General features: G+C 39.2%; 2 protein-coding genes across 3 annotated transcripts in view; one reads left to right on the forward strand and one right to left on the reverse strand.

Moving 5' to 3' along the window:
• The first annotated feature begins 6368 nt into the window (after positions 1–6368).
• LOC128541407 (cadherin-6-like) lies at positions 6369–20318 on the forward strand. The gene is made up of 11 exons (XM_053511813.1): positions 6369–6613; positions 9153–9447; positions 12201–12320; positions 12419–12586; positions 13514–13695; positions 14049–14293; positions 17531–17667; positions 18203–18318; positions 18428–18545; positions 18902–19153; positions 19386–20318. The coding sequence occupies exons 1-11, from the start codon at positions 6398–6400 to the stop codon at positions 19877–19879; spliced, it is 2343 nt and encodes a 780-aa protein (XP_053367788.1). The 5' UTR covers positions 6369–6397; the 3' UTR covers positions 19880–20318.
• A 3639-nt stretch (positions 20319–23957) lies between these two features.
• drosha (drosha ribonuclease III) overlaps positions 23958–26376 on the reverse strand; it is a 59626-nt gene continuing 57207 nt past the window's right edge. For both annotated transcript variants that reach the window (XM_053511544.1, XM_053511543.1), the window contains exon 31: positions 23958–24369. In XM_053511544.1, the coding sequence (XP_053367519.1) occupies positions 24239–24369 (131 nt within the window). In that variant the 3' untranslated portion in view covers positions 23958–24238. The remainder of the gene's footprint in view (positions 24370–26376) is intronic.

Raw genomic sequence — 26376 nt, forward strand, 5'->3', positions numbered from 1 at the left:
ATGCTTGTCAGCTGAATTTTGACCGCTGCTGATGTTTGACAGCTAACACTTTGTCGCTAATGCTTTGACAGGTAACATTCCTTATGCCCAGGTACTAATGATTCCTATATAAACCAGCAGTTTTAGCAAGAAACGGCTAATCCTTGACAGCTTGATAGCTAACGCTTAACAGCGCACTTGACAGCTAGCAGTTGACTTTTGACAGTTAGTGTTTTTGACAGATAGTGAGATAACACTTGCTGTCTTGTCTGTTCAACATCATGATTGCACACATGGTGACTAACAAACTCCTGCTAATTTTTAAAGGCTAACGAGAACGTGATGGGTACAAGCTAGCTATTTAGCTCATGGCTAACAGTTGACAGGTGATGTCTAATTGCTACTATGCTATTTTGCCTCATCTTTGACACAAGTATGCAGTTTGGAACTGGTTAGTCTGTGTGTGTGTGTGTGTGTGTGTGTGTGTGTGTTTTGAATTTAGGTTTTCACTCATGCTAACCCATGGATGGAGATGTCTCACTATTACTGTATGCCTGAAGCCTTGTGGACACTACCCAGCATGCCTTGCGGCCAGCCGCGGGCAATGACAGTTACCACGCAGAGCTAAATAATTTGGCGAACGAATCGAAAGCCCTCACACACACACACACACGCATACACACACACACACACTTACAATCTAACCATCTATCTATCTCTGTATTTACCTGTTTGTCTGTCTATCTATCCATCCATTTATCTGTCTGTCTCCCTGTGTCTGTCTGTCTGTCTGTCGGTCTTTTTGTTTCCTTCTATTTATTTTTCTTCGTCTAAACATTTTTTTTCTTCCATTGTTGTTGTGGCATAAGGGGAATAAAACACTCAGCAAACCAGCTTTTGTGGGAAAACAATCGTTTGGAAACAGTCTGCTTCAAAACACCATCCTGTCACTGATGATTTTCCTCCAGCAGCGTGACACAGAGTGCTTTATTCCCTATTTGAGGCAGACTGAACCCAGAGCAGGGGGCAGATCACGGCTGCCGGTGTCTCACACTCCTTTACTGTATGTACTGAGTTCACCTGAGTGCGAGTGTGAATGTGTGTGAGTCACTCGGGAAAACTGAATCTGCAGTAAGGAGACGGCTGACTCTGGGCTGTTTCTCACTCATCTTCTGCGAACGGGGATAAAAACTACGTGACACAAATCATAATCTCCTGGTTTAAAGAGAATTCAAATCTAATGCACACAAACCCTTCCAGAGTCAAGCTTTGAAGAGGTTCTAGGGTGTGTGTGTGTGTGTGTGTGTGTGCGTTTAAAAAGATGACTTTGCGACTTTTAACGACAATCTGTGAGGCCAGAAAACATGTGTCATCATGATTTATTCAGTCATTTGCTGAGCACCGAGCCAAGCATTGTGAGTAACTGAGTTCACGGCGGCGGCCCGGTGTCACGGACGCTGGCTTTTTTCAGCGCTCACGGTCACCGCCAAAAAGAGAAGATACCAGAGCTGAAAACACCATTATCGATGCGCTAATGTAGCATGCTAATCTGCTAATTAGCAATTAGAGTATTATCAGAGGACACAGAGACACTAAACCCATTCAACCTCCCGCTCTGTGTTCCAGAGAACTGAGCTTTGTCGTTATGCCTTATTTAATTACGCGCTCAAACGCTGTGTGCAGTGCATTATGGATAATCACATGACCACTAACTCGAGAATGAATGACACATTTTGCCACAGGTTAAGCCTTGATAAACAAGCACACGTGTAGCTTATGGAGTGTGCAAATAAACACAGGGTTAAATGTGTGTGTTAATTGACCCCTGGAGGTTTACATATATAAAATGTACACAGTATATGTTGATTTTTTTTTTCCCCCTGCTGCCATAGCATAGACAGATTTAGCAGCAGTGTAGATCAGGGCCGAGATATTATATAACCAAGGCACCTAAAATAAGATTTGATAACATATCAGTGAGCAGAAGGGACAGTAGCGGGTTGAGTGTATTCATTAATGAATATGCGCATATAATATGTATACACACACACACACACACACACACACACACACACACCAATCAAACACAGCATCATGACCACGACCCTAATACTGAGTAAATCCTCTTTGGCCACTAAAACAGTGATGCCGCCCTATGTGTTCTGACATTAACCACCAACATTAGCGAGCCTTGACCTCCTATGACCCCTGAACCAGTTCACTGGTTTTCATTCGTTGGACCACTGCAGCCCAGTAACATCCCACAAGAGCTCCAGTTTTGGACTTGCTCTGACTCAGTCCTCTAGCCATCACAATTTGTCCCTTGTCACAGTACTGTAGTTACAGTTACACAGTATCTCATCACAGTGGTACCTGGAAGTGGGAAGGTGGGATGTATTGGGCAGCAAGTTAACCTTTTGTATAAGAAGTTGATGTGTTGGAAGCAGAAAAAAAAGGCTAGCGTGAGCATATGAAGAACTTTGACAAGGATTAAATTGTGATGGCCAGAGTTGGCCGTAGTGGTCAGAGCAACTCCAAAACTGTAGCCCTTGTGGGATGCTCCACGCCTGCATTGATCAGGACGTACTAAAAGAGCTTCAAGCTGCAACAGGATCATGGACAAACAAGGCTCACTGGTGCATGGGGAGTAAAGGCTGGCCCATGTATCAAATTCAGATTTTATTTGTGACATACACAGTCATACACAGTAGTGATGGGAAGTTTGAGTCATTTTAGTGAATCGGTTCTTTAAAGCTCGTTTATCAAAATGACCGAATCTTGTTTTGAGTCATTTAGTTCATTTCGTTCTTTTGATCAAAAATAAAATAAAATGTTGCGTTTTCAATAAAAAGACCCCCAATATGTCTACATACACACATTTTGGCTTTAGTTCCAGTAAGCAAAATATTACAATGCAGCTAAAGACATATTATAATAAACAGAATGAGTAGCTCACCTCTCATATCTTTCAGTCTGAGTCGTTCGTTCTTTTGAATCTATTGCACCGCATAGCGTCTATGGGAGTCACGTGACAAAGGAACGAACGACTCGGAGTAGGAGTAGAAGAGTCATTGAGAAAGAAACACTCAATTCTGTTTCCTGTACATAACCTACCGAGGTTTTTACGATAATTTACACATGCGCGCCCAGTAGATAATAAACGAATCACTCTCCGAGATACTCGTTCTTCTGAGTCACCTTAAAGATTCGTTCAAAAAGAACGAATCATTCATGAACGACCCATCACTAATAAACAGTATGATATGCAGTGAAATACTTATGCTACTGCTCGTGACCTTAAACATAAATTATGGAAAAAATAAGAAATACAAAATGTAGTGTGATCCAGTAGAATATACATTAAATAATACATATATTATATGTACAGTATTATATATTTTGGTCACATTTAAATGTTTACATGGCCTTGCCCCGCCCTACCTCTCGGATCTGCTTCAGCCCTTTGCCCCTATGGTCTCTCAGATCATCAGATACATTTTTGCTGACTGTTTCTAAAACCAAATGCAAGTTCAGGGGTGATCGGGCGTTCTCTGTAGCGGTACCCGAATTGTGGAATGACCCACCATTGACTATTTGAGAGGCCACATCACTGAGGGTGTTTAAGTCCAATCTTAAAACTCACATTTCCTCTGGCGTTTAAACCAACATGAGATGTTGATTTTATATATTCTGTTTGATTAGATTTGTGTGATGTTATTTTATTTATTCTTTTATTCTTTAATTATGTCACTTGACTGTGTAGCTGCTTTTTATTTCTGCACACTGATTCTGATAAATTTATGCAAATTGTCCAGAATCCAACACAACCCTGTCTTCTTACTGTAATAAATGTTGATATGGCAATATATTGCGGTTTAAATATTTATTATGAAGTGCTGAAAGAAATGCACTAGAGAACATAACACATAGTAGTATATAAGATTACATGATGAACAACTTTTTGTAATTAAAAAAAATATTATGATTAGCAACTATTTTTCACAAAAATGTGTGTGTTTGTGTTTTAAAGATTTCTCTCCATCCTGAATTGCGTTTACACGTAGTTCTATCACCTCTATTTTTATTTACATTGACTGTCACACCACCACATTAATTTCCATTCCGTTTTTGTTCACGAGGTCTTGCTCTGATAAACATCCTCTATGAGGAAAATTTTTAAATCAAGGACGTTTATTAAAGTCATTTTTCTTCACGCTTAAACCGATCGTTAGAGCATAATGCGCTCTCCGTGGGAGGCTGAATGCTTTTCATTGATTGACTGTCTCAAAAGCCCCCAAATAGAAAAACGCTCTGACCTGCTTTCAGCTCCACAGGAGTCGGTCACTCGTCCCCTTCCTCCTGCTTTAGTGTACACTTTGGAGTGAGCTTAGCTTTGCTTCAGTCCTGCTTTTAATGCTCTCGCGCTTTATTTTTGGGTTAAAAAATTTTAAATTGTTGCTTTGTTTTGTTCATTTAGCCAACTATTAAGCCAATTATGTATTTAGCAAGAAACAGCTAAATAATATTTAGAAAATAATATATTCAGCAAATTATGTAGCCTATCTGATTAGCATGCAAAGTATTTGGTATAGTAACTAATTAAAAGTATAGCAGACTTAGCATGCTAGCACATTAGCAGAGATCCACGTCTGTAAATAATTTTGGTATTAATAAAATAGCTAATGAGCTAGCCACTGAGAGTACAAGCAGCTTAGCACAGTCGCTAGTAAAAAAAATATAACATACTTAAAGCTAGGTAATTAGCTAGACAAGCTAATGTTATATGCTAGGTAATATAAAGGAAAAAGACAACCTTAGCATGCTAAGACATTTAATCATTGTTAAATAGGGTGCTATTTTTCCATTTTATATATCAATATAATATAATATATATAATATACAGTAACAAATTCTCAAATTTTGGTTTAGCTTAGTAAGCTAGCAAATTAGGTAGCCTGCTGCTACTGCATGTACTAGATTAAAGATAGGAAAAAATACAATAATGGTTATGATGATTTGATTGTTTATTTAAATCAATGTTTTCTATTTGTTTAACTTGTTAACATATCAGGTGTTAAACGTGCTTCAGTAAAAATAAGTTATTAATGTGGCTACTGTAATGTGTAGCTAGACATGCGAATTACACATGCTACAGTACTTAGGATAGCAAGTACTTAAAAGATATCTAACTAAGCATGCTAGCATACTGCAATTAAATTTGTCTTTAGATGTTTGTTCTTTACCAGATTCATGCTGTACATGACGCCTGAATTAACTGTTAATTTTTCCAGCTAGCAAGTTAGCAAGAGAATTATTTTATTACAGTTATTCCAGCTGATAATGTCGATGCGACACCCTCGTCTCCTTGGGCTGAAAATGTTCGGTTTGCAGTAAAGCTCAGCGACGCTATGACAATTTTATCACAGGACAATATTTTTGTTTCAATTTATACACGTTCATTAAAAAATTCCATAAATCTTTTGATTGTGTAAAGCTGCTTTGCAACAATGACAATCGTTAAAAGCGCTATACAAGGAATGAGAATTCAGAATATAGGAGGAGGTAGAACTGGATAAATATTAAGCAGCTTTTATTGATATGTGTAATGTCAGTGTGTGGAGCTGCACATGACATGCAGATCCACTCAGTGGTTTAATGTGTGCATTACCTCATCATTTGCATTGCAAACCGTCCAGACATCAGCATGTCAAATCTGCATGGCTTTGGATGATTGATCTCACTAATCTAGTTGCCTACATTGATTGGTTCAATAAGACACTTAAGTCTAATTTTCATATACTGAAGTTCTTAGTCAGCTTAACGTAGATGGAAAGTTATCATTAAACCTTTTTGGGATATGTTAGTAGATCACGATTTAGCTCACTGCTAATGATCTGCCAAAGAATATCAGAAAATGTGTCTAAGAACTTTATAAATCCCAGGTAAGAACTTTAGATGGATTTGCCTAAAATCCTGAGAAGAATAGGGACCTTCAGAAGAATTTGTCTACGAACTTTGGCTATAGATTATTTACTAATCAATACTATAAAATAATTTTAGAAGAATTTGGCTTAGGAATTAGAAATTAAGAGGAACTCAACTAAACAAAAAAAAAACTTTGTTAAAGAAGAAGGTTAGTTTCTGAAAACATTTAGCATTGTGTCTCGTGAGTTCTTAAAGCTTAAATACTAATTGAGAATTTTCTAGCACAAGGTAATAAAAACGCTTCTAATTTAGAATTATGTTCAATAAGTCATGCTGTTTCTCCTCCTTTTTTAGATGGACACTGAAATCTGGACCTGATGGATTAACGAATATACTCTTCCAGCACACGTGGATTGTCCTTGATGGACGGATAATTTGCTTACAGGTTAATGTGATTCCTGAAGCAGGTTTACTGCTGGATATTCATTGCACAATGAGAACACGTCTGATTTTGTTAGCATGGCTTTACCTGTGGGTGGAAGCAAAAGGTGTGCTGAGGACTACAGGGGGACTAAGCCAAGAAACATGGAGCCAGATGAGAGCAGACCGAGGGCCAGAGGTGCTCAGACGCTCCAAACGAGGGTGGATGTGGAACCAGTTCTTCCTGTTGGAGGAATATACAGGAAATGATGATCAGTATATCGGAAAGGTATGATGGGAATCTTCTTGCAGTTTCTATTTAAAACATATATATTTCAGGGGTTGAATTCACATTACAGCAGTCTGGCACCGTTTCAAACATTTGTTTAAAGTTTGGCTTCATTCCCTTCCCTCCTCCATCTCCTCCATGACAGCTGTTGGAACTGTATTTACATTTGAATTTACATTACAAAAAAACTGAGGCCAAACGTTATTGCTTACTTGTGTAAACTTCCAAAGATCTGCCTGACTCGGCAATACGTGCACAGAATTCGGATTTGACCTCAATTCAAAACTGGCCAAAATTTTTGGACATGCTTAACTTAATAAGAATTAAAAAAAAAACTGTTTAAGGAAGTCAGAAATGTGCTAATTCAACTGAATGAGATAAATTTTTTTGGGTAAAAGCTTTTTTAGAGAATATTTTACAATGTTTAGAAGGACTTGGCTTTATCTCGATTCGGGATCTTTAACTGAAAATGTTGGAAATCCACTTGGCCTTGAATGATTGATCTCCCTAATCTAGTTGCACACATTGATTGGTTCAATAAGACACTTGAGTCTAATTTTCATATACTGTATATAAGAAGTTCTTAGCCAGCTAAATGTGGATGGAAAATTATTGTGAAAAGATAAAAGTGAAGAAGATTTAAACGGAAAGAAGAATTTTCCTATGGACTTTTATACAACCATTAAAAAAAATGTTGATTGGTATAAAAAAATGTGATAATGTCATATTTTCTTGCCTAAAATTTCAGAAGAATTTGGCCAAGAACCTCAGCAAGATTTGATTAAAATCAGAAGAACTTGATTTTATCCTGATCCTGGCAAAGAACCACAGATTAATTAAGCTAAAATTTACGAATCTAAGAATAATTTATCCAAGAATTACCAAAATAACTCTTCACTAAGGGAAGAAAAGTCAGAGAAATGTAGCTAAGATCACATATGACCTTGGACAAAAGCAAATCTGAAGAACTAGTCTTTATCCTGGTCAGGGTCATGGTGGATATGGAGCCCTAGAATGTAGCTAAAGACTTTTGATCAATTTGGCTAGAACCTCAGAATAATTGGCTAAAAACATCAGCAGAACTTGATAAGAACTTTGGTGTCATCCTTGTCAGGGTCACAGTGGTTCTAGAGCCCACCCGGAGAGGCACCAAGCTAGAAACTATCACAGGGTTTTTCTTTTCCACAACATTTTTTCCAAGCTTTGGATTCATTTTCTGGAGAACTGTCCGGAGTGATGTGATCTGGCAATGTGGTCTGTTCAAAGGTAGTATAGGAAAGCCGTAGGTGGGCATGTCCTTGTTGCAATTTGTTTAATCCCTTAAATTGAAGTCCATGCTTCACAACGTCACTACAGATGGTTCAGCCCTAACGAAATGGTATTTACACACTTGTGAAATTCTTATGCAAATCAGGTTGTCCTGTCACAGGATGCGGTTCTCAGATCATGCATCATGGATGAAGACTCACCACTGCCCTCTGGTGGACTCAAGAGTCAGGATTTAAGAAAGACTAGACTAAGAACTAATGATTGTGGTCTGTTATAATTTTCTTAGCTGATGGTATGGCTATCTCGGTAGCATTATGATCGAAGCTAGCTAATTTGTTGTGAGTTTAGTTAAATGTAGCCAATCTAAGTTAACTATTTAGTTTATCCAGAGATTGTTTCCCACATGCTCTGGGATATGAGGAGGAAATGAAACATTAAGGACAGGATGTATGGCTGCTGATCCCAAACACAGTGGGAAGAAAAGTAAAATCAATTCTGAAGCCCCAGTGCAGATTCTAATGCACTCCTAAACGATTTATATTGGAAATGTAATTAGACGATCCATAGGAAAAGTGATGCACAGACACATGGAGAAAAAAAAGGCGATTTCACTTTTCTGCCTTCTTATCTTTAGCGAGTAGAGCTAATGTTACGTGAGAGAGAAGCAAATGGCAACATTTAGCTTATCGTATTAATACTGGCTGGGTTCCAAATGCAAGTTTAGCTAAACTCGTAGAGTTACAGCTAGCTAAGTTATCGGTCAACACCGAATTGTGCCACATGGGCCGTCGATAGCGTCTCCCTTTAGCATTAAGCAGCAACACTTACAGTAAGTCTAATTTTTCATCCGGCTCCAACTAATAGATTTGTTTAAGGACAGCGGCGTGATAAATGAGTTTGCTATAGTTAGCCGTGAGGAACGTGAATTAGGACACTGCACACAGGTGACTATCTGTCTAGTGTTCGCTCCCTCATGAATACACTTATACGGCCGCTGGGGGTTTAGATTCTATATGAATATCATTTAATATAGCGCTCCGAGGAAGATATCTCAGAGCAATTTAGGGCAGTCTGCCGAAAGGAAGTGTCCTAAAAGGCTTTTATAACCTCTCTGTAAACACCAGTGCATGCACGAGATCAAAACAGGGCTATCTTTGGCTGCTAACTGAATAATTTACTTTACTTACATAGTCATAGTGATAGTTTTACAGTATATTTAGTGATAACCTGCGCCTAACAGGTTTGTGCAAAATCACTTATGTCTGTCCAGCTGCACTCGGATAAAGACAGAGAGGACGGGAAGGTGAAGTACGTCCTTTCTGGAGAAGGAGCGGGAACCATATTTGTCATCAATGAGAATTCGGGTGATCTCCATGCCACGAGGAGGCTGGACCGCGAGGAGAAAGCGTCTTACACTCTGAGTGCGAAGGCGGTGGATAAAGCGACAGGTCGAGACCTCGAGGGTCCGTCAACATTCACCATCAAAATCCACGACATTAACGATAACGAGCCCAAGTTTACTCAAGACCCCTACATCGCCTCTGTACAGGAAATGGCTGACGTCGGTGAGGCATCAGCCAATCACTTCACAGAGCAGTGACAACGTCGCTCCGTAGTGGTCTGTCTGTCTGTTCGTCTGTCTGTCTGTCTGTCTGTTTGTCTGTCTGTGCATGTGATTTGTAGATATACCTTTTCATTTGTCTTCATTTATGTGCCTGTCTTTCAATCCTTCTATCCGTCTGTCAAGCTGTCCAGTTTTGTCTTTCTTTCTTTATTTCTGCCTGTATGACTGTCTATCTGTCTCTCAGTTTATCCATCTATCTTCTAGTCTGTCTATATTTATACTTCTGATGCAATTTCTGTATGTTTGTTTATTTGAATTTCCATTTCCATTTCTTTTTCGCTCACGCTCTCTCTGATTTTTCAATCCTGTTTGTTTCTATATCGACCCGTCTGTCCGTCTGGACCTTTTAGCAAAACAGTGTTATCTCATACAGAGAGCAAGAGGTCATGTGACTTTATCACAGTGTACTGATTTGTCTCGCACATTAATCTCATATGCTAACTGCTAATTTGCTCATCAGTTAACAGGCTCGATTATTGTACATTAGTTATGGACATGGAGTAATGAGCTCAGAAGAAAGAAGACGCTTTATACTAAAGCGCCCACACACAGACACATACATTTGTGTGTGTGTGTGTGTGTGCGTGTATGAGGGCGTGTGTGTGTGAGCTGTGCCATCTGTTCCTGTCACCAGGCTTCATCACCCAGACAAAGTGTGGCCCTGTGTAGCCTTTATACAAAAGTCATTTACATTCCGTGCTGAGTTAATTTTTGTGAATGTGAACAGAGTGAAGTGAGGAATGTCAGTGACACGAGACTATGTGAATTTAGCTGTGTGAAGAACATGTTTTTGTTCAACTAAATTCTGAAAATTGTTGAGATGCAATGGGTTCAATTTAGACTCCAACAGATGTACACTCCCAACAACATACTGTTAACTGGCTATAATTAGCACAGCGCTAATTGGTTGCATGGAACAATAAGTGGCCTTATTTACTTTCTCTCTATAACGATTTCATTGTAGCAACCGCTCATATACAGAATTTTATTTACATTTTAAACACACAAATTGGTGATATACTGTAGAAAAAATCCCAGCACATACCATACTAGTGTCATTCAAGCTGCACTGCTCTCAACCAATCAGAACACACTGCACTGCTCTCAGCCAATCAGAACACACTGCACTGCTCTCAACCAATCAGAACACACTGCACTGCTCTCAGCCAACCAGAACACACTTCACTGCTCTCAACCAATCAGAACACACTGTACTGCTCTCAACCAATCAGAACACACTTCACTGCTCTCAGCCAACCAGAACACACTCCACTGCTCTCAGCCAATCAGAACACACTGTACTGCTCTCAACCAATCAGAACACACTGTACTGCTCTCAACCAATCAGAACACACTGCACTGCTCTCAGCCAATCAGAACACACTGCACTGCTCTCAGCCAATCAGAACACACTGCACTGCTCTCAGCCAATGAGAACACACTGCACTGCTCTCAGCCAATCAGAACACACTTCACTGCTCTCAGCCAATCAGAACACACTGCAATACTCTCAGCCAATCAGAACACACTGCACTGATCTCAACCAATCAGAACACACTGCACTGCTCTCAGCCAATCAGAACACACTGCACTGCTCTCAGCCAATGAGAACACACTGCACTGCTCTCAGCCAATCAGAACACACTTCACTGCTCTCAACCAATCAGAACACACTGCACTGCTCTCAGCCAATCAGAACACACTTCACTGCTTTCAGCCAATGAGAACACACTGCACTGCTCTCAGCCAATCAGAACACACTTCACTGCTCTCAGTCAATCAGAACACACTGCACTGCTCTCAGCCAATCAAAACACACTTCACTGCTCTCAGTCAATCAAAACACACTTCACTGCTCTCAGCCAATCAAAACACACTGCACTGCTCTCAGTCAATCAAAACACACTTCACTGCTCTCAACCAATCAGAACACACTGCACTGCTCTCAGCCAATCAGAACACACTGCACTGCTCTCAGCCAATCAGAACACACTTCACTGCTCTCAGTCAATCAGAACACACTGCACTGCTCTCAGCCAATCAAAACACACTTCACTGCTCTCAGTCAATCAAAACACACTTCACTGCTCTCAGCCAATCAAAACACACTGCACTGCTCTCAGCTAATCAAAACACACTTCACTGCTCTCAACCAATCAGAACACACTGCACTGCTCTCAGCCAATCAGAACACACTGCACTGCTCTCAGCCAATCAGAACACACTGCACTACTCTCAGCCAGATCAGAATATATTGTTCTGCTTTCAGCCAATCAAATCACATTGTACTGCGTTTGTCAGTCAGACCACACTGTGCTTCTTGCAGCCAATAATATATGTCACCCCATAATGCTTTAGCCCGTCAGTACACACTATACTACTCTTAGCCAATCAGAACACAGTACTTCTTTCAACCTATCAGAACAAACCATCTTTCCGTGATATTTATGTATTACACATCAGTGTTTCCATTATAATTTGAATGAATTTGTTATGCACACTTTACTTTGCATATGTACTTACTGATGCAAAGCCAAAAAGGTAACGACCTTTAGTCACTATGTCGCTCACTCTTAGGGCATGTCCCAAACCACACGCCCTATTTACTATCTAGGCCTCCATCCGTCCACTGTAGACGTCTCCCAAACCACACAACCTATAATTCTATGTTCTTTTTTTCTCCTTCACACTCAGGTACGCTCGTTGTCCAGGTAACAGCAACAGATGCTGATGATGCCATGTACGGAAACAGCGCCAAAGTTGTGTACAGCATTCTGCAAGGACAACCCTATTTCTCTATAGAGCCAGAGACAGGTCAGTGACATAAGAGTAATGATTGGGGATATATACCTAACAGACATAGAAGACGATTTGGTCATGTACCACTGCTGTACCTCTGTGCTGTGGTTCAGGGATCATCAGGACAGCTCTGCCCAACATGAAGCGTGAAAACCGTGAACGTTACCAGGTAGTTATTCAGGCTAAAGATATGATGGGACAGCTGGGTGGTTTGACCGGGACCACCACAGTCAACATTACACTGGTCGATGTCAACAACAACCCACCCCGATTTACCCAGGGTAAGTGAGAGGGTACATGTGTGTGTCTTATTATTAAAAATATCTAGTGCTAGATTTAATTCCCTAGACCTAGAAAAATTTCTGTCATGACATGAGCAAGAGATCATGCTTTCTGATCATGCTGTCAGAGCCAGTTGACATACAGCTACAGTATCATGTTTCACCAGTGTAGACGTGAAAGACAATACTTAAAAATACCAAAACAGGGCATATATTGTATAGGAGAAAAAAAGGAATGGGCCTAGAATAGAATCTTGTGGAACAACTTTACTTTTGTTTTTATAGAGTTGTCACCTTTTACATTTACATGCATAGCAGTCAGTCAAATAAGATATATAACGAGAAAGAGGAATTCCCGTTAACTTAAGGAAAAAACTTCGCGTCTTAAGGAAACTTGGATTCATAAGCTGCACTGAGATTTAATAAGAGAAACAACAGATGCAACCCTAACCATAGAGTTCAACAATCAGAGCATTTACTACTTAAACCAATACTTTTTAGTAATGGGTAAAGTTTACACACTATATTTACAATAAACACTATTGCACACAATTACCAGTCCATTGTGGACTTAAGTCCCAAATTCATTATATGCGGAAGGCCCGGGTTCTATTCCCAGCCAAAGCTCAAACCCCAGCCACTGGATACAGTGCCAATCTCAAGCCCAGATAAAATGGAAGGGTTGGGTCAGGAGGGGCATCCGGCATAAAAACCTGTGCCAAGTTATTGTGCAGATCAGTTAAACTGCTGTGGTGACCTCTCAACGGAAGCAGTCGAAAGACTACCAACATTCATTATACAGGTCTAAATATATGTGGTGATTTGGAATATAGCCACAAAAAAGCTTTACTGAAACTGCTGAAGTGTGTGGTTTGGGGTGGAGTCCAGATCTTTAACTTTCGATGACCTCACTATGGTGTTCCTCAGGTGTGTACCACTTTACTGTCCCAGAGGTGGCTGAGGTGGGTAGTGAAGTGGGTGTGGTCAAGGCTACAGACGCAGACGTTGGCAAGAATGCTGAGATGAGCTACAGAATCACAGATGAGCAGGACACGTTTCAAATCAGCACGAACCCCAGTACGCAGGATGGAGTGGTCATTCTGAAGAAGGTAGGGATCATTACAACTGAGGCAGGACTGTAAAAAAAAAAAGTGTCTTTATAATAACTAGCTAACTGATAGGGCTTTGTCTTAGATATAAGAATAATTTTTGTTGTTGTTGAATTCTTTCTGTTGTTGAATTCATTCTGATTGGGAAATTGGCTAATTTTCTGTAGCTACCTCTCTGACAGTACTGCAGCTGCAAATCATTGGTTAATATTAATGTGTCGGTTCTAATCTGTTGCCAAATTTATTGTAAAATCTTTTTAACAGCGACTTGTCCAGTGGATGATTCATGTAAACGGATTTAATAATGTGTAATTGCTGATCTAATTATAATTGTTATTTTATCTGTTGCTCAGCCCCTGGATTATGAGAAGAAGATGTCATACACACTCAGCATACAGGTGGAAAACGTGTACCTGGACCCTCGGTTTCAGATGTCCGGGGACTCTGCTATTGTGAAGGTCACTGTAGAGGACGTTGATGAGCCGCCGGTTTTTAAACACCCTGCCTATGTAATGGAGATCAAAGAGGACGCCCAGATTGGAACAGCTATTGGATCCGTCAGTGCTGCAGACCCGGACGCCAAGCGCAAACCTGTCAGGTATGCTAAAAAAGTTGTATTATACCAGATTTAACATAATCATAAAAAAACACATTTCACAGTAAAAGGGTATTGCATAATAACATGTCATAACCCACTTTACATCCCATAATGATCTAACAATTAAAGCTGAATTCATGCAACCAAATGATGAAAATTATTTTTAAGTGGTTATCAGTAAAATAATAGTTTAATATAGCTACAGCTCACAGCAGTGTTATAGCAGATTAGACGATACAACAGCAGATTAGATCAATCATGTTAGGAAGCTTTAATTATACAATATTAGATTACAATGTAGTACATAATTTTATACTTTAGTGAATAATATAAAAGAAAATATAGTACAGTAAGAATGTGTAACAGTACATAAGTTCCACAATATTAGATTTAATTTGATAAGATTAGTACAATAATAAAATTAATCATATAATAGTATACAGTGGAACCTTGGATTACGAGCATAATTAGTTCTGGAAGTGGGCTCGTATACCAAAACACTCGTAAATCAAATTTCCCTATGAGAAATAATCAAAACTCAAATTATTTGTTTCACAGCCCCCCAAAAAATAAATACATGAAAATAATTAACAAAATAACCTGACGAGAGTGAGGACGAGAGTGTGTGTGTGTGTGTGTGTGTCTGTGTCAGAGGGACATGGTGTCAAATTATGCGTGTGCACAATGACAGAGGGGGAGAAAATGGATCATTAACCTTATAATGAGACTTTTTTTTTGCTTTACACGCGTGCACACACACGTGTTATAAGAAACAGTATACATGCGCTTACAAACACAAAATAAATGTAAAAATAATAAAAATGTATAATAATATTAATAATAATGTAAATAATGTTTTACATGCACACACGTGGTCAAAGTGTTATAGTAAACGGTACATGTGTACAGAGATGTTGATTATACCAGTAAGAGACGAGCACTAAGACCCAGCAGGGGAGATAATTCCCCACAATTCTGCAGTGCAAGAGAGAGAAAAACCATTGGCTCAGTTGTGATCACGTGACGCTCGGCGTCAAAACAAGAAGTGCTTGGTACCTGTTAACCAAGACTTGTTCGTTTTTCAAGTCAAAATTTATTCAAAACCTTTGCTCGTCTTGCGGAACACTCACAAACCGCATTACTTGCAATTCGAGGTTCCACTGTATATTATAACAATTAAATATATTATAATATATAGTATAGCAATTAAAATTTTATATAAGTAGCCTGAAGTATAAAATAGTAGATGGTATAATATGTTACAATATACAATATTAGATCAGATTGGAATAGATTAGATTAGACTGGAGTAGTTTGGAATTAGATTAAATAATAGTAAGGACACCGGATTACATTACTGCAAATAACATTTTTAATATAGTATTTGAGCATAAAATAATAGATGTTAATGTATAATAATAGATTAAATAATGAAATATTAGATTAGGTTATAGTACATTATATTATAGCAGGTAAGGTTGTATAACAATATATTAAAGTTGGATTAGATAAATTTAATTATTTAACAGTACTCTAGATTAGATTGTTGCAAATTAGATTTTATAATAGAATCTTGAAGTATAGAACAGTAGATTAAATGAGTAATTATTAGATTAGAATACCAAAAAGTATGTTAGAATATATTACAGAAGGTTAGATGCAATATTATATTAGATTGTAACACATTATATTGTATATTATCGTCTGTGAGATTGTGTAACAGTACAGTATTAAATTGGATTTGCTGTAATTAGATAAGACAATAGTATATTCAATTATGTAAGAGATCAACAATATAACATTAGTTGTTGGCCTTTCGGCTGCTCCTGGCAAGGGGTCGCCACAGCGGAATACCCAGTCCGCGCAACAACTTACAATGGGCCTAGAATGTACAATGGCACAGGTTTTACACCGGATGCCCTTCCTGACGCAACCCTCCCATTTTATCCGATCTTGGGACCGGCACTGCATCCAGTGGCTGGGGTTTGGGCACTGGCTGGGAATCGAACCCGGGCCTTGCGCATGGAACATGAAACATCTACCACTGAGCCACCAGTGCCCTAACGATAGTATATTATAGAGTTAGATAGAATTAGATTGTTGCAAATTAAATTTGATAAAAATAGATTACAATGTACAATATTAGTTTAGATTACGAATTAGTAGATTGCATTATACTATATATTAGATATAAAAGTAGATTAAATTATACAATATTAGACGAGATTGTAATGTTATTTTCTATTGTAGTAGTTAAGATTGCATAATAGTAGATTAGGTTATGGAATATTAGATTGGATGAATTAGTAATAGTGGGTTTAATTGTTAAATTGTACATTGATTTAGATTACTGCAAATAAACTTTTATAATTAAAGATTTGAGCATAAAATAGTAGATTAAGCTGTATAATAATAGATTGAATTATGCAATTATATTATCATAGGTAAATTGGCATTACAGTAAATAAGACTGGATTTGATAGATTAGATAGTAGTAAGTTTACACTTACGTCATTTGGCAGAGGATTAGATTGATACTGTAATAGATACTACAAATAACATTTTATAATAGTAGATTGGAGTATAAAATAGCAGATTAACTAGATATACTGTAAGTAGATATTGAATATTAAATTAATTCATACACATTCACATTCCATACAAACCTAAATATAATTCTTTTGGTTGTGTAAAGCTGCTTTGCGACAATGACAATTGTTAAAAGCGCTATACAACTAAAATAAATTTGAATTGAATTGAATATTAGATTTATTTTAATATTATAGTAGGCATTACATTATTATGTTGTATAACTGCATATTAGAGTCTATTTTATTAGAGTAATTAAAAGTAAGTTAATTATGTAATAGTACATTGGATTAAATTAATGCAAATTAAATATTATAATAAGAGATTGGACTGTGAAATAAAATAAGAATAATGCAATATTAGATTAGATTACATTAGGTTATATTATACATATAGTGTATGACCTATTTTTTTTTATAACAGTAGATTTGATTAGATAATAATCAACTTCGAGGCAGCACATCTGATATATAATTACTCATTTATACATTTTATTTATATTATCAGAAAATGGAACATTTTAACCCTTAATTAGCAAGAAAGCAAATGTAGAAAAATTTATTAAAATGTCTAGTTGTATTTGCCGATTTTGAATCTGTGTGTGTGTGTGTGTGTGTGTGTGTGTGTGTGTGTGTGTGTTGTGGACAGGTACATGATAGACTGGCACACAGATATGGATCATGTGTTCAACATCCACCCGAATAATGGCTCGCTCTTTATCTCACGCTCTCTGGATAGAGAGGAAAAAGCCTGGCACAATGTATCAGTGCAGGCGACTGAACACAGTATGTCTTTTTCATCTCATTTATATTGTATCTTATACCACATTATACTCGATAAGTTTATAAATGATCGTTAATATTAAAGATGTACGAGCACTGTGTAACTGTACAGTTAGAATGGCAATGATTTCTAAACGCACTCTCTGTCACCCAGATCAGGATGGGTTCTGTTGTGAGTCCGGTTCCTTTTAAGGATTCTTCCTCATGTCCCTTTTTTTTTAATTAAATGCTATTCACAATGACAAATCCCTGCAGTTTCAGCAATTTCCCTAGTTGTTATCTTTGCTTGATGACATGGTTGTTTAAGGAATAGGAAGCTTCTCACTGTTTAAAGTCAAAGTACTTATATGTAAAACCAGGGGTCTAGGTGCTGAACCCAAAAAAGTCCAGAATCCAGAACCCTGAAAATCGACATAGACAGCTGCTTAACCTGACTCTGACTATGAGTAACTTTCCCTGATTGAACGCCTGTAAATATCTGTAATATTCTGTAATAGAAATTAAAACTGCTCTTACACGTCAGACGTCTCTCTTGCAGACGGCCTGATCGGTCACGTGCCCGTCTACATCAAAGTTCTGGATGTTAATGATAACGCACCCACCTTCGACATGACATACGAAACGTTCATCTGTGAAGACACCAAAGTGGGTCAGGTAATCTGTACATTTAAATCTTTACCTACTGTAAAGGAATTACAGCTATGAATGTTTTCTTCTTATTATTAACTTGCTTTTTAAAATGCATTCTTTGGCAACATTTTAGACGATCCAAACCGTGAGCGCGTCTGACGCCGACCAGCCCCTCAGAGGACATCGTTTTTATTTCCATTTAGCGTCCGAGTCTTTTGAGAAATCCAACTTCTCTGTTCGAGACAACAAAGGTGACTTACAGCAAAGGGTAACTTCTAAACATTGCAGCTTTCCAAACTTTCTTATTGAACTTTGCTTTTCTTAAACACTTCAATAGTGTGGTATACATTTACATTAAGAAAAAAAAATAGCATATCTTATTATGCGTTCTTTGCTACTAAGCTACTGCTGTTGAATGTTTTGCTAGCTTGCTGAATTCACAGCTCATAGTGAATAAACATCTTTTTTAATAGTTGTGTAGTTTAATAAGTGCTAGCTTGCTTTTAAAAATGTTAGCTAATACAGATTTAGAATAAAAATGGAATATGTATATGCATTTTATATATATATATTTATTTTTGGTGGTGTTGTTTAAATCATTCCACAGATAACACAGCCGCGATACTGACTCAGCGCAGCAGCTACAGCCGCATGGAGAGGAGTTCATTTCAGATTCCTGTAGTGATCACGGACGGAGACTTCCCAGCTCAGAGCAGCACAAATACGCTAACGATACGTGTGTGTGCATGCGACAGTGACGGAAACGTGAGGAAATGCGAAGCAGAGGCGTTCGCACTTAATGCAGGACTTAGCACAGGAGCGCTAATCGCGATTCTTCTCTGTATCGTCATTTTGCTAAGTAAGAACATGCTGGTTAATTGAACTGGTTAAATGTTTGACAGATTTATAAAATCTTTGCTCTGCTCTTTGTCCATTTTACCACTCCACATATTTTAACTTTGCCCTTTCACCCAACCACCGTCACTAACCACTGTTGTAATAGGTTTTTAATATCAGTTGGTTTGTGTGATTTTACAATTTTAATGCGACGTCAACATTCGTTTCTGAGCAATGTTTGTCTGTCTTCGTAGTGCTTGTTGTCTTGTTCACGGCTCTGAAGAGGCAGCGAGAGAAGCTCGATCCTCTCATCATCTCCAAAGAGGACGTGAGGGACAACGTCGTGAGCTATGATGATGAAGGCGGAGGTGAAGAAGACACGCAAGCGTTCGACATCGGAACTTTGCGAAAAGCTGAGTCGCTTGACGATACCAAGCAACGGCGAGACGTCGCACCCGAGATCCTGCGGCGCCCAGCGCCGAAAATCCACAATAAGTCCGAACCTGACATCCACGACTTCATCTCCCAGAAGCTGTCCGAGAACGATTCGGATCCAACGGCACCACCGTACGATTCGCTGGCCACGTATGCGTATGAAGGGAACGGTTCCACTGCTGAGAGTCTGAGCTCTCTGGACTCGGTCAGTAGTGATGCTTGGAGTGATTATGAGGTTCTCAATGAGCTGGGGCCGAGATTTAAGAGACTCGCAGAAATGTACGGCGGAAAGGACAGCGACAGGGAATCGTAACGAACCTGCAAAGGGCGGATGGGTTGGACTGAAACAAGTGGCCAGGATTTTAAAAACCGGCAGAGGTCTACCGCAAAGATTTACAGTAAAGCAGGACAGAATGGAGCGACTTTCGAGTACGGATTTCGGATGGATTTCTTTTGCAATATTTTCTTTGAGAAAAAATTCTAACTATATACATAACAGACGCAGGAAGACGTATATGTGTCCTGCCTACGAGTGAGAAATGTAAGCTTTAAGAAATGTACAAAGACCAGAGGATTACAGATGAAGAGATTTTTAGAAACTTTGAGAAGTGTAAAGATTTGACATCCAGTGCTTAAAAGTGTACAAAATGTTCAGTTGTACCTGCAATTTTTTTGCAATAAAACTAACTGTTACTAATAACATGATTAACATCAATCAACAGAGGAAGCTACTGTTACAAATTGTGAGGAAAATATCTTTAGAACTGATCAAAGGAGGATGCTGGAAGCTAGGAGGGCACAAGTCCAGGGACAAGACCAGGAAGCAGGGACCAAATAAGGAAACGTCATAAATAGGAAAATATTACCAAATCTGTATCACAAGTTAGCCAACAAGTCAGTGAATCAGTTTGTAGACAGAGTCAGTGAGGCAGACACTTATTCATTCTATAATTCAATCAATTTCTAGTAAGAGATTCACAGATGAAAGTTTGCTCTCGGACACAGTCAATTGGTCATCAATTCATCAGACATAGAATTAGTCTGTCACTGAGTCAGTACATGAGTAAAGCAAAGCAGTCACTGAGTCAGTTTGCTCGCAGTGTCAAATGGATCAGTGAGTCGGTTAATAAATTGGTCTAAATTAGTCAGTTATTAAGGATTCTGTCAGCGAGGTGGTCAGTGATTCATTCAATCACAGAATTAGTTCTTCAGCGAGTCAGTGAATCAGGAAATGATGGCTAATTTGTTTGTTTGATCATTGAGTCAGATAATCAGTGTATCTTGTGAAGTCAGTGAAGTTACTCTTAGTGAGTAAGTGAGGAATTGAATCAGTCAGTCAGTACGTCATTTAGCAAGGAGGTCAGTTTATATTCAGTGAGTCAGTTTGATTTAGTAGAGTCAGTCATTATGGCAATATATCCAGAAATCAGATTGTATTTAGAGATTCAGTGTGTCACTCTGCTATTGATTCAGCGAGTCACAGATTCAAGATTCTTGAAGCGTTAATGGGTGAGTCAATTCAGTGGTTCATCCATCCGTAGAATTAGTCTGTCACTGAGTCAGTGAGTAAATAAATCAAAGCAGTCACTGAGTCAGTTTGCTCACACTGTCGGATGGATCAGTGAGTCAGATCATCAGTGCGTCTTGTGGGTTAGTCGAGTCGGTCAGCGAGTCGGCCAGTGATTCATTCAGTCACTTTCAGTGAGTCAGGGAAAAATGGCTAATTTGTTGGTATATTGCCCTGGCGGTCAGGCATTGCCAGTTAATGAGTCGAGTCAGGTAGTGAGTAAGTCAGTGACTCACTAAACTGAGTCAGTAAGGGAGTCATGGAGTCAGTCAGTAGGTCATTTAGCAAAGAAATCAGTCAGTCAGTTTGAGTTAGTAGAGTCAGTCATTATGGCAATCTACCACTAAATCAGCTTGTAGTCAGAGGTTCAGTAAGTCACGCGGCTAGTGGGTCAGCGAGTCACGGATCCAAGATAGACGCTGAGTCAATCGGTGAGTCAATCCAGTGGTTCATCAGTCATAGAATTAGTCTGTCACTGAGTCAGTACAAGAGTAAAGCCCGGCAGTCAGTAAGGTGTGAATCCTCTATCTGTATATTATTCTGACTCTTAGTGAGTCAGTGAGTCAGGTGGTGAATCGTCAATGAATCAGTGAGTCAGTTTAGTCAGTCAGTAAGGAATCTGTTAGTATTCGGAGAGGCACTAAGTCAGTTATCAGTCATGAATCAGTGAATCGCTGAAATATAAACTGTCAGTGTACATTTATATATAGCGTATATATGTTTTTGTGAGGTAATGTACATCTGGGAGTTCGGTCAAAACCCTAACGCTAATGGAACACCGATAAAGACGACAACGTAGCCGTAACATGCAATGACCATTACCTAGCTTATTGTATTCTACACTATCATGTTTTCTAGAAATTATTTATACAACATTAAAATACATGTAAAATAAAACCTGATCATTTTTCTGACACACACCGTGCTGTACATGGTACACTACTGTATATGCATCGAATACATGAGTGTTTGCAAAGCCTTGATGTGATGTACAGTATTTGTCCAAATCCTTAGTCTTTTTCGGAAAGAGCCTTTCTACAGTGCCTTTCATAAGTATTCACCCCTTTTAAACTTGCCCACATTTTCTTATCCTTCACTGGGATTAATGACTAGGCACATGAAGCACAAAGCCAGCTCCCTAAAGAGACACGATAAAGCTGAAAGAGTCTCCTGCACAGACCCCTGACTGAACTCAACTCCACTGAACCATCAGCTTCTGGAACTGGAGCGTCCTGGACATCTCAACATCAGCGCCTGAGCTCACTGGTGCTCTTGTACCATGATGTGTATGAACACACACTCCGGCATCTAGCGGAAAGCCTTCCCCAGAGAGAAGGAAAGTAGAGCGCTTTATAACAGTAAAGGAGATCTTCAATGTGTATACCGAACGTATACGTATATATACCTTTAACCATATGGTGTATCTTAGACTAGAGAAATCCAAGGCATCTACAAAGCTCAGGTTAGTCGTGTGTATTATTTCATAGGATTCCATTCACAGTAGAAGAAAGTGATTTTTTTTTTCTTGAGCCTTGTGTTGTTGCATTGTGTTTGTTTTTTGGTTCTGAGAAATGAGTCATTGTGTGCATAAAAAAAACTATACACACGTACAGAGAAGTGGAGTAAAAATTTGGGTATATGGTTTTTTGTTGAGGAGAAGAGGCTGTTTCTGTTTCTGTATGATTTTATGATCCAAAAGTGCAGTGTAAATACAAGGTAAAAAGGTTGAACAGGCAGCTGCTTTGGAGCGACACCAAACTTAACTTACTTTTGTCAAACAGGTAAATAAATAAATAAATAAATAAATAAATGTTGTTGATTTTATTATTACGCTTTGCTAGGTCTTTGGACATTTTGAAACATTAAATAACTATATTCTCGTACCCACTATTATAATAGCTTCCACTATTTGCATTAGATAATAAAAACAAACACAGTGAACTCAACCTGATTGGAGGAACCTTATTGCACTGCCTCTTTAACAGCATTGCACTGTCCGTTTTTTGCTGTGCTAAGCAGTGCTGCTTCAGTTGGTTAGCTACACCAAAACCGTGCCCCCTCAAAACATTTAAGCACCAGCCACCACTGCTACTGACTTCAGATCAGCATAAAGAGGAAAAAGTTGACTGGTGTTAAATCTGGAATAAAAGCAAATGTGTCAAATTTTATCTAAGGAGAATTACCCATGGATCCAGACTTTTGGATCGTCATGTTACCATTGTGTTACCATCAGTCCTCATGCCAACAGTAAAGCATGCCGAGATCATTCGCGTGTGGGGTCGCTTCTCAGCCAAGCGAGTGGGTAATTTTGCCTAAGGACACAGCCTTAAATAAGGAACTTTACTGAAACATCTCCAGAGAGCAACTTCTCCCAAGCATTCAAGAACAGTTTGGTGATGAACAAAGCCTTATCCAGCATGATGGAACTCCTCGCCATAAGGCGAAAGTAATAATTAAGTGGCTAAGGGAACAAAACATTAAAATTTTGGGTCTATGTCCAGAAAACTTCCCAGACCTTAATCCCATTGAGAACTTGTGTTCGATCTCCAAAAGGCAGATGGACAAACAAAAACCCACAAATTCGGACAAACTGCCAGCATTGGTTATGTAAGAATGGGCTGCGCCATCAGTCAGGATGTGGCCCAGAAGTTAACCCTTTACATGAAGGTGATGTAATTGTCAGTAAAAGCCTTTGGCATTTATGAAAAATGTCAAAAAAAATGCTTTTTATTATACTTATTATTGTAACTGTCTATCCATCAATTGTCTCCAGTATGTCATAAACCCAGACGAAGCCGAGACATGGACAAGGTGAAATAATTTTTATTACATTAGCGTACATGTAAAACAGTACATAGTATAAAATAAAGTTCATCCTGCGGCGTATTTATACTAGACGCGCCCCAGAAACAATGTACTAGTTCATAAGACATATATTAGCAGAGTCAACGCCGTTTCCTTCGAGTCCACATCTATGTAGACTGCAGAAGAATGCTTACCCAGAAACCACTGCTGCATTCTGCCCTCTGTGTGTGTGGTTTTGTGTGTGGTTGTGTGTGCGCGCGTGTAAGAGTGAGTGTGGGGTCTGTGCCATCCTCTCCTTCTTTATTTGCGAGCGTCCTCGGCGTCGTCGCTCTCGCGCTCCTGCCGCTCTCTCTCTCTCCTCATCTCCTTTAGCTCCTGGCGGTACTTCCGCTCGATGAAGCGCTTCTGATGGGCCATCTGAGGGAAGTTATCTGCAACAGAGCACATAGGCAAAGCGAGCGCTTAAGGAAAACTCAGCCGCACGACTGACGCGCAGGACTACAGAAATACATCGAGGAAAATCTCACACATTGTAGGATGTCCTAATGATGTTACATGGACATCAAGAACTCCAGGCTAAATTACAGGTGCTCAAGATAAACCTCAAATTCTTCATTAAATTCTATCACATGGTAAACCGGTTGAGTGTAGGTGGTTTGCACATGCTGTCACGTTTACTGGGTTGTGTGAAGTTACGTTAAGTGAACTGTTACTGGAGGTTATTACTAACTCTCAAAACGCCTGAGAGAGTACAGTGGGAGGGAAGGAACGCAAGAGGACAATGAGACCGAAGGGACGCGAGAGGACAGTGAGACCGAAGGAATATGAGAGGACAGTGAGACAGAAGGGATGTGACAGAGGAATATGAGAGGACAGTGAGACAGAAGGGATGTGACAGAGGAATATGAGAGGACAGTGAGACAGAAGGGATGTGACAGAGGAATGAGACAGAAGAGAGACAGTAAGTACTGTAAGCCAATAATGTAAGAGAGGAGTGAGCGATAACAGTAAGGAAGGCAAGTCAGTGAAAAGAGTAAGGCGGAAGCATGAGGGAAAAGAAGGTAAAAGAGAAAATAAAAGAGAGAAAGAGACAAATAAGATAAAAGTGAGAAATTAAAGGAGGGGAGAGAGAGAACAAAAGTGAAAGAAAGCAAGAAAGGAAAGAATAAGAGTAGGAGTGTTTAGGAAGAATAGGTAAGTAGAGGAGTGATGAGATAAATGAGACAAGAGACAAGACAACAGAGAAAGGAAGAGAAAAATAAAACAGAAGAGAGAGAGATTGGAGAGAAGTAAGAAAAAAATGAAAGAGTAATAGAATGAGAGTCAGCGAGAGCGACAGTGTGTGTATATGAGAGAGAGAGAGAGAATGTCAGAAGATTAAAGTCAGCTGACCTTTTTAGAGAAAGCGTCGCTAATTTATGCACAGGAAACAGGACAGGTGTTCGTTTATCAGAAACCAGCAAATATCAATCAACCTGACAGCTGCAGTGAGAGCAACAAGGAGAACGAGAGAGGAGCGACAGAATGAGACGGGCAGAGAGAGAGAGAGAGAGAGAGAGAGAGAGAAAGAGATGTGACTTATTTGTATCTTCAAACTGTCACTGGAAGACTCGCTTCTGGTAGACAGTGTTCAGGAATAAGGCTGCAGGAGGAAAAAGAAGATAGAGGGAGAGAGAAAGAGAAACACAAGGAGGTGAAGAAACGGGAGGCCTGGTGGAGAAAGGGAGGAGCAGAAGAAGGAGGACAAGAAAAAAAGAGGAGATGGTGGAGAATCTTAAGAAGGTGGTTATATAGAAATAGGATGAGCAGAAGGAGGAGAAGAGGGAGAAGACATTGAAGAAGATAGATGAGATGGTGTAGCAGGAGAAGAAGTAGTACCAGGATAAGGACCTGAAGCAGGAGGAGAAGCTGAAGGAAAGGGAAGGAGGAGGAGCTGAAGCATGAGGCAAAGAAGAGGAGAAGCTACAGTAGAACAATCGGAAGAGGGAACAAAATGAAGTAGGAGAAGGACATAAAGAAGGAGTGGCTGCAAAAAGGAGGGTGAAGAATGTGCTGAGGAAGATGAAAAAGCAGCAGGAAAAGGAGGAGGAAGAGGAGGTTAAGGAGGACCTGAAAAAGGAAGCAGGAGAATGAAAAGACGAAGTAGGAGGTAAAGAAAGAGGAGAAGGAGGTAGAGGAGAAGGACAAGAAAAAAGAAAGAAGTAGGAAAAGAAAGATTTGCAGAAGGAGGTACTAAAGAAGGAGAAAAGGAAAGAGAGGAAGAAGAAGAAGGAGAAGGAGGATGAGTGGGAGAAAGACAACGTGAAGAAGAAGAGATAGGAGTAAAAGCAGAAGATGAGAAGGAACACAAGAAAGAGAAGGAGAACAAACAGGAGGAGAAGGAGAATGGGAGCTGAAGAATAAGAAAGAAAGAAAAATAGAAACTAATGAAGAAAGAG

This window comes from Clarias gariepinus, chromosome 14 (assembly GCF_024256425.1).
Source record: "Clarias gariepinus isolate MV-2021 ecotype Netherlands chromosome 14, CGAR_prim_01v2, whole genome shotgun sequence".
Classification (NCBI taxonomy): domain Eukaryota; kingdom Metazoa; phylum Chordata; class Actinopteri; order Siluriformes; family Clariidae; genus Clarias; species Clarias gariepinus.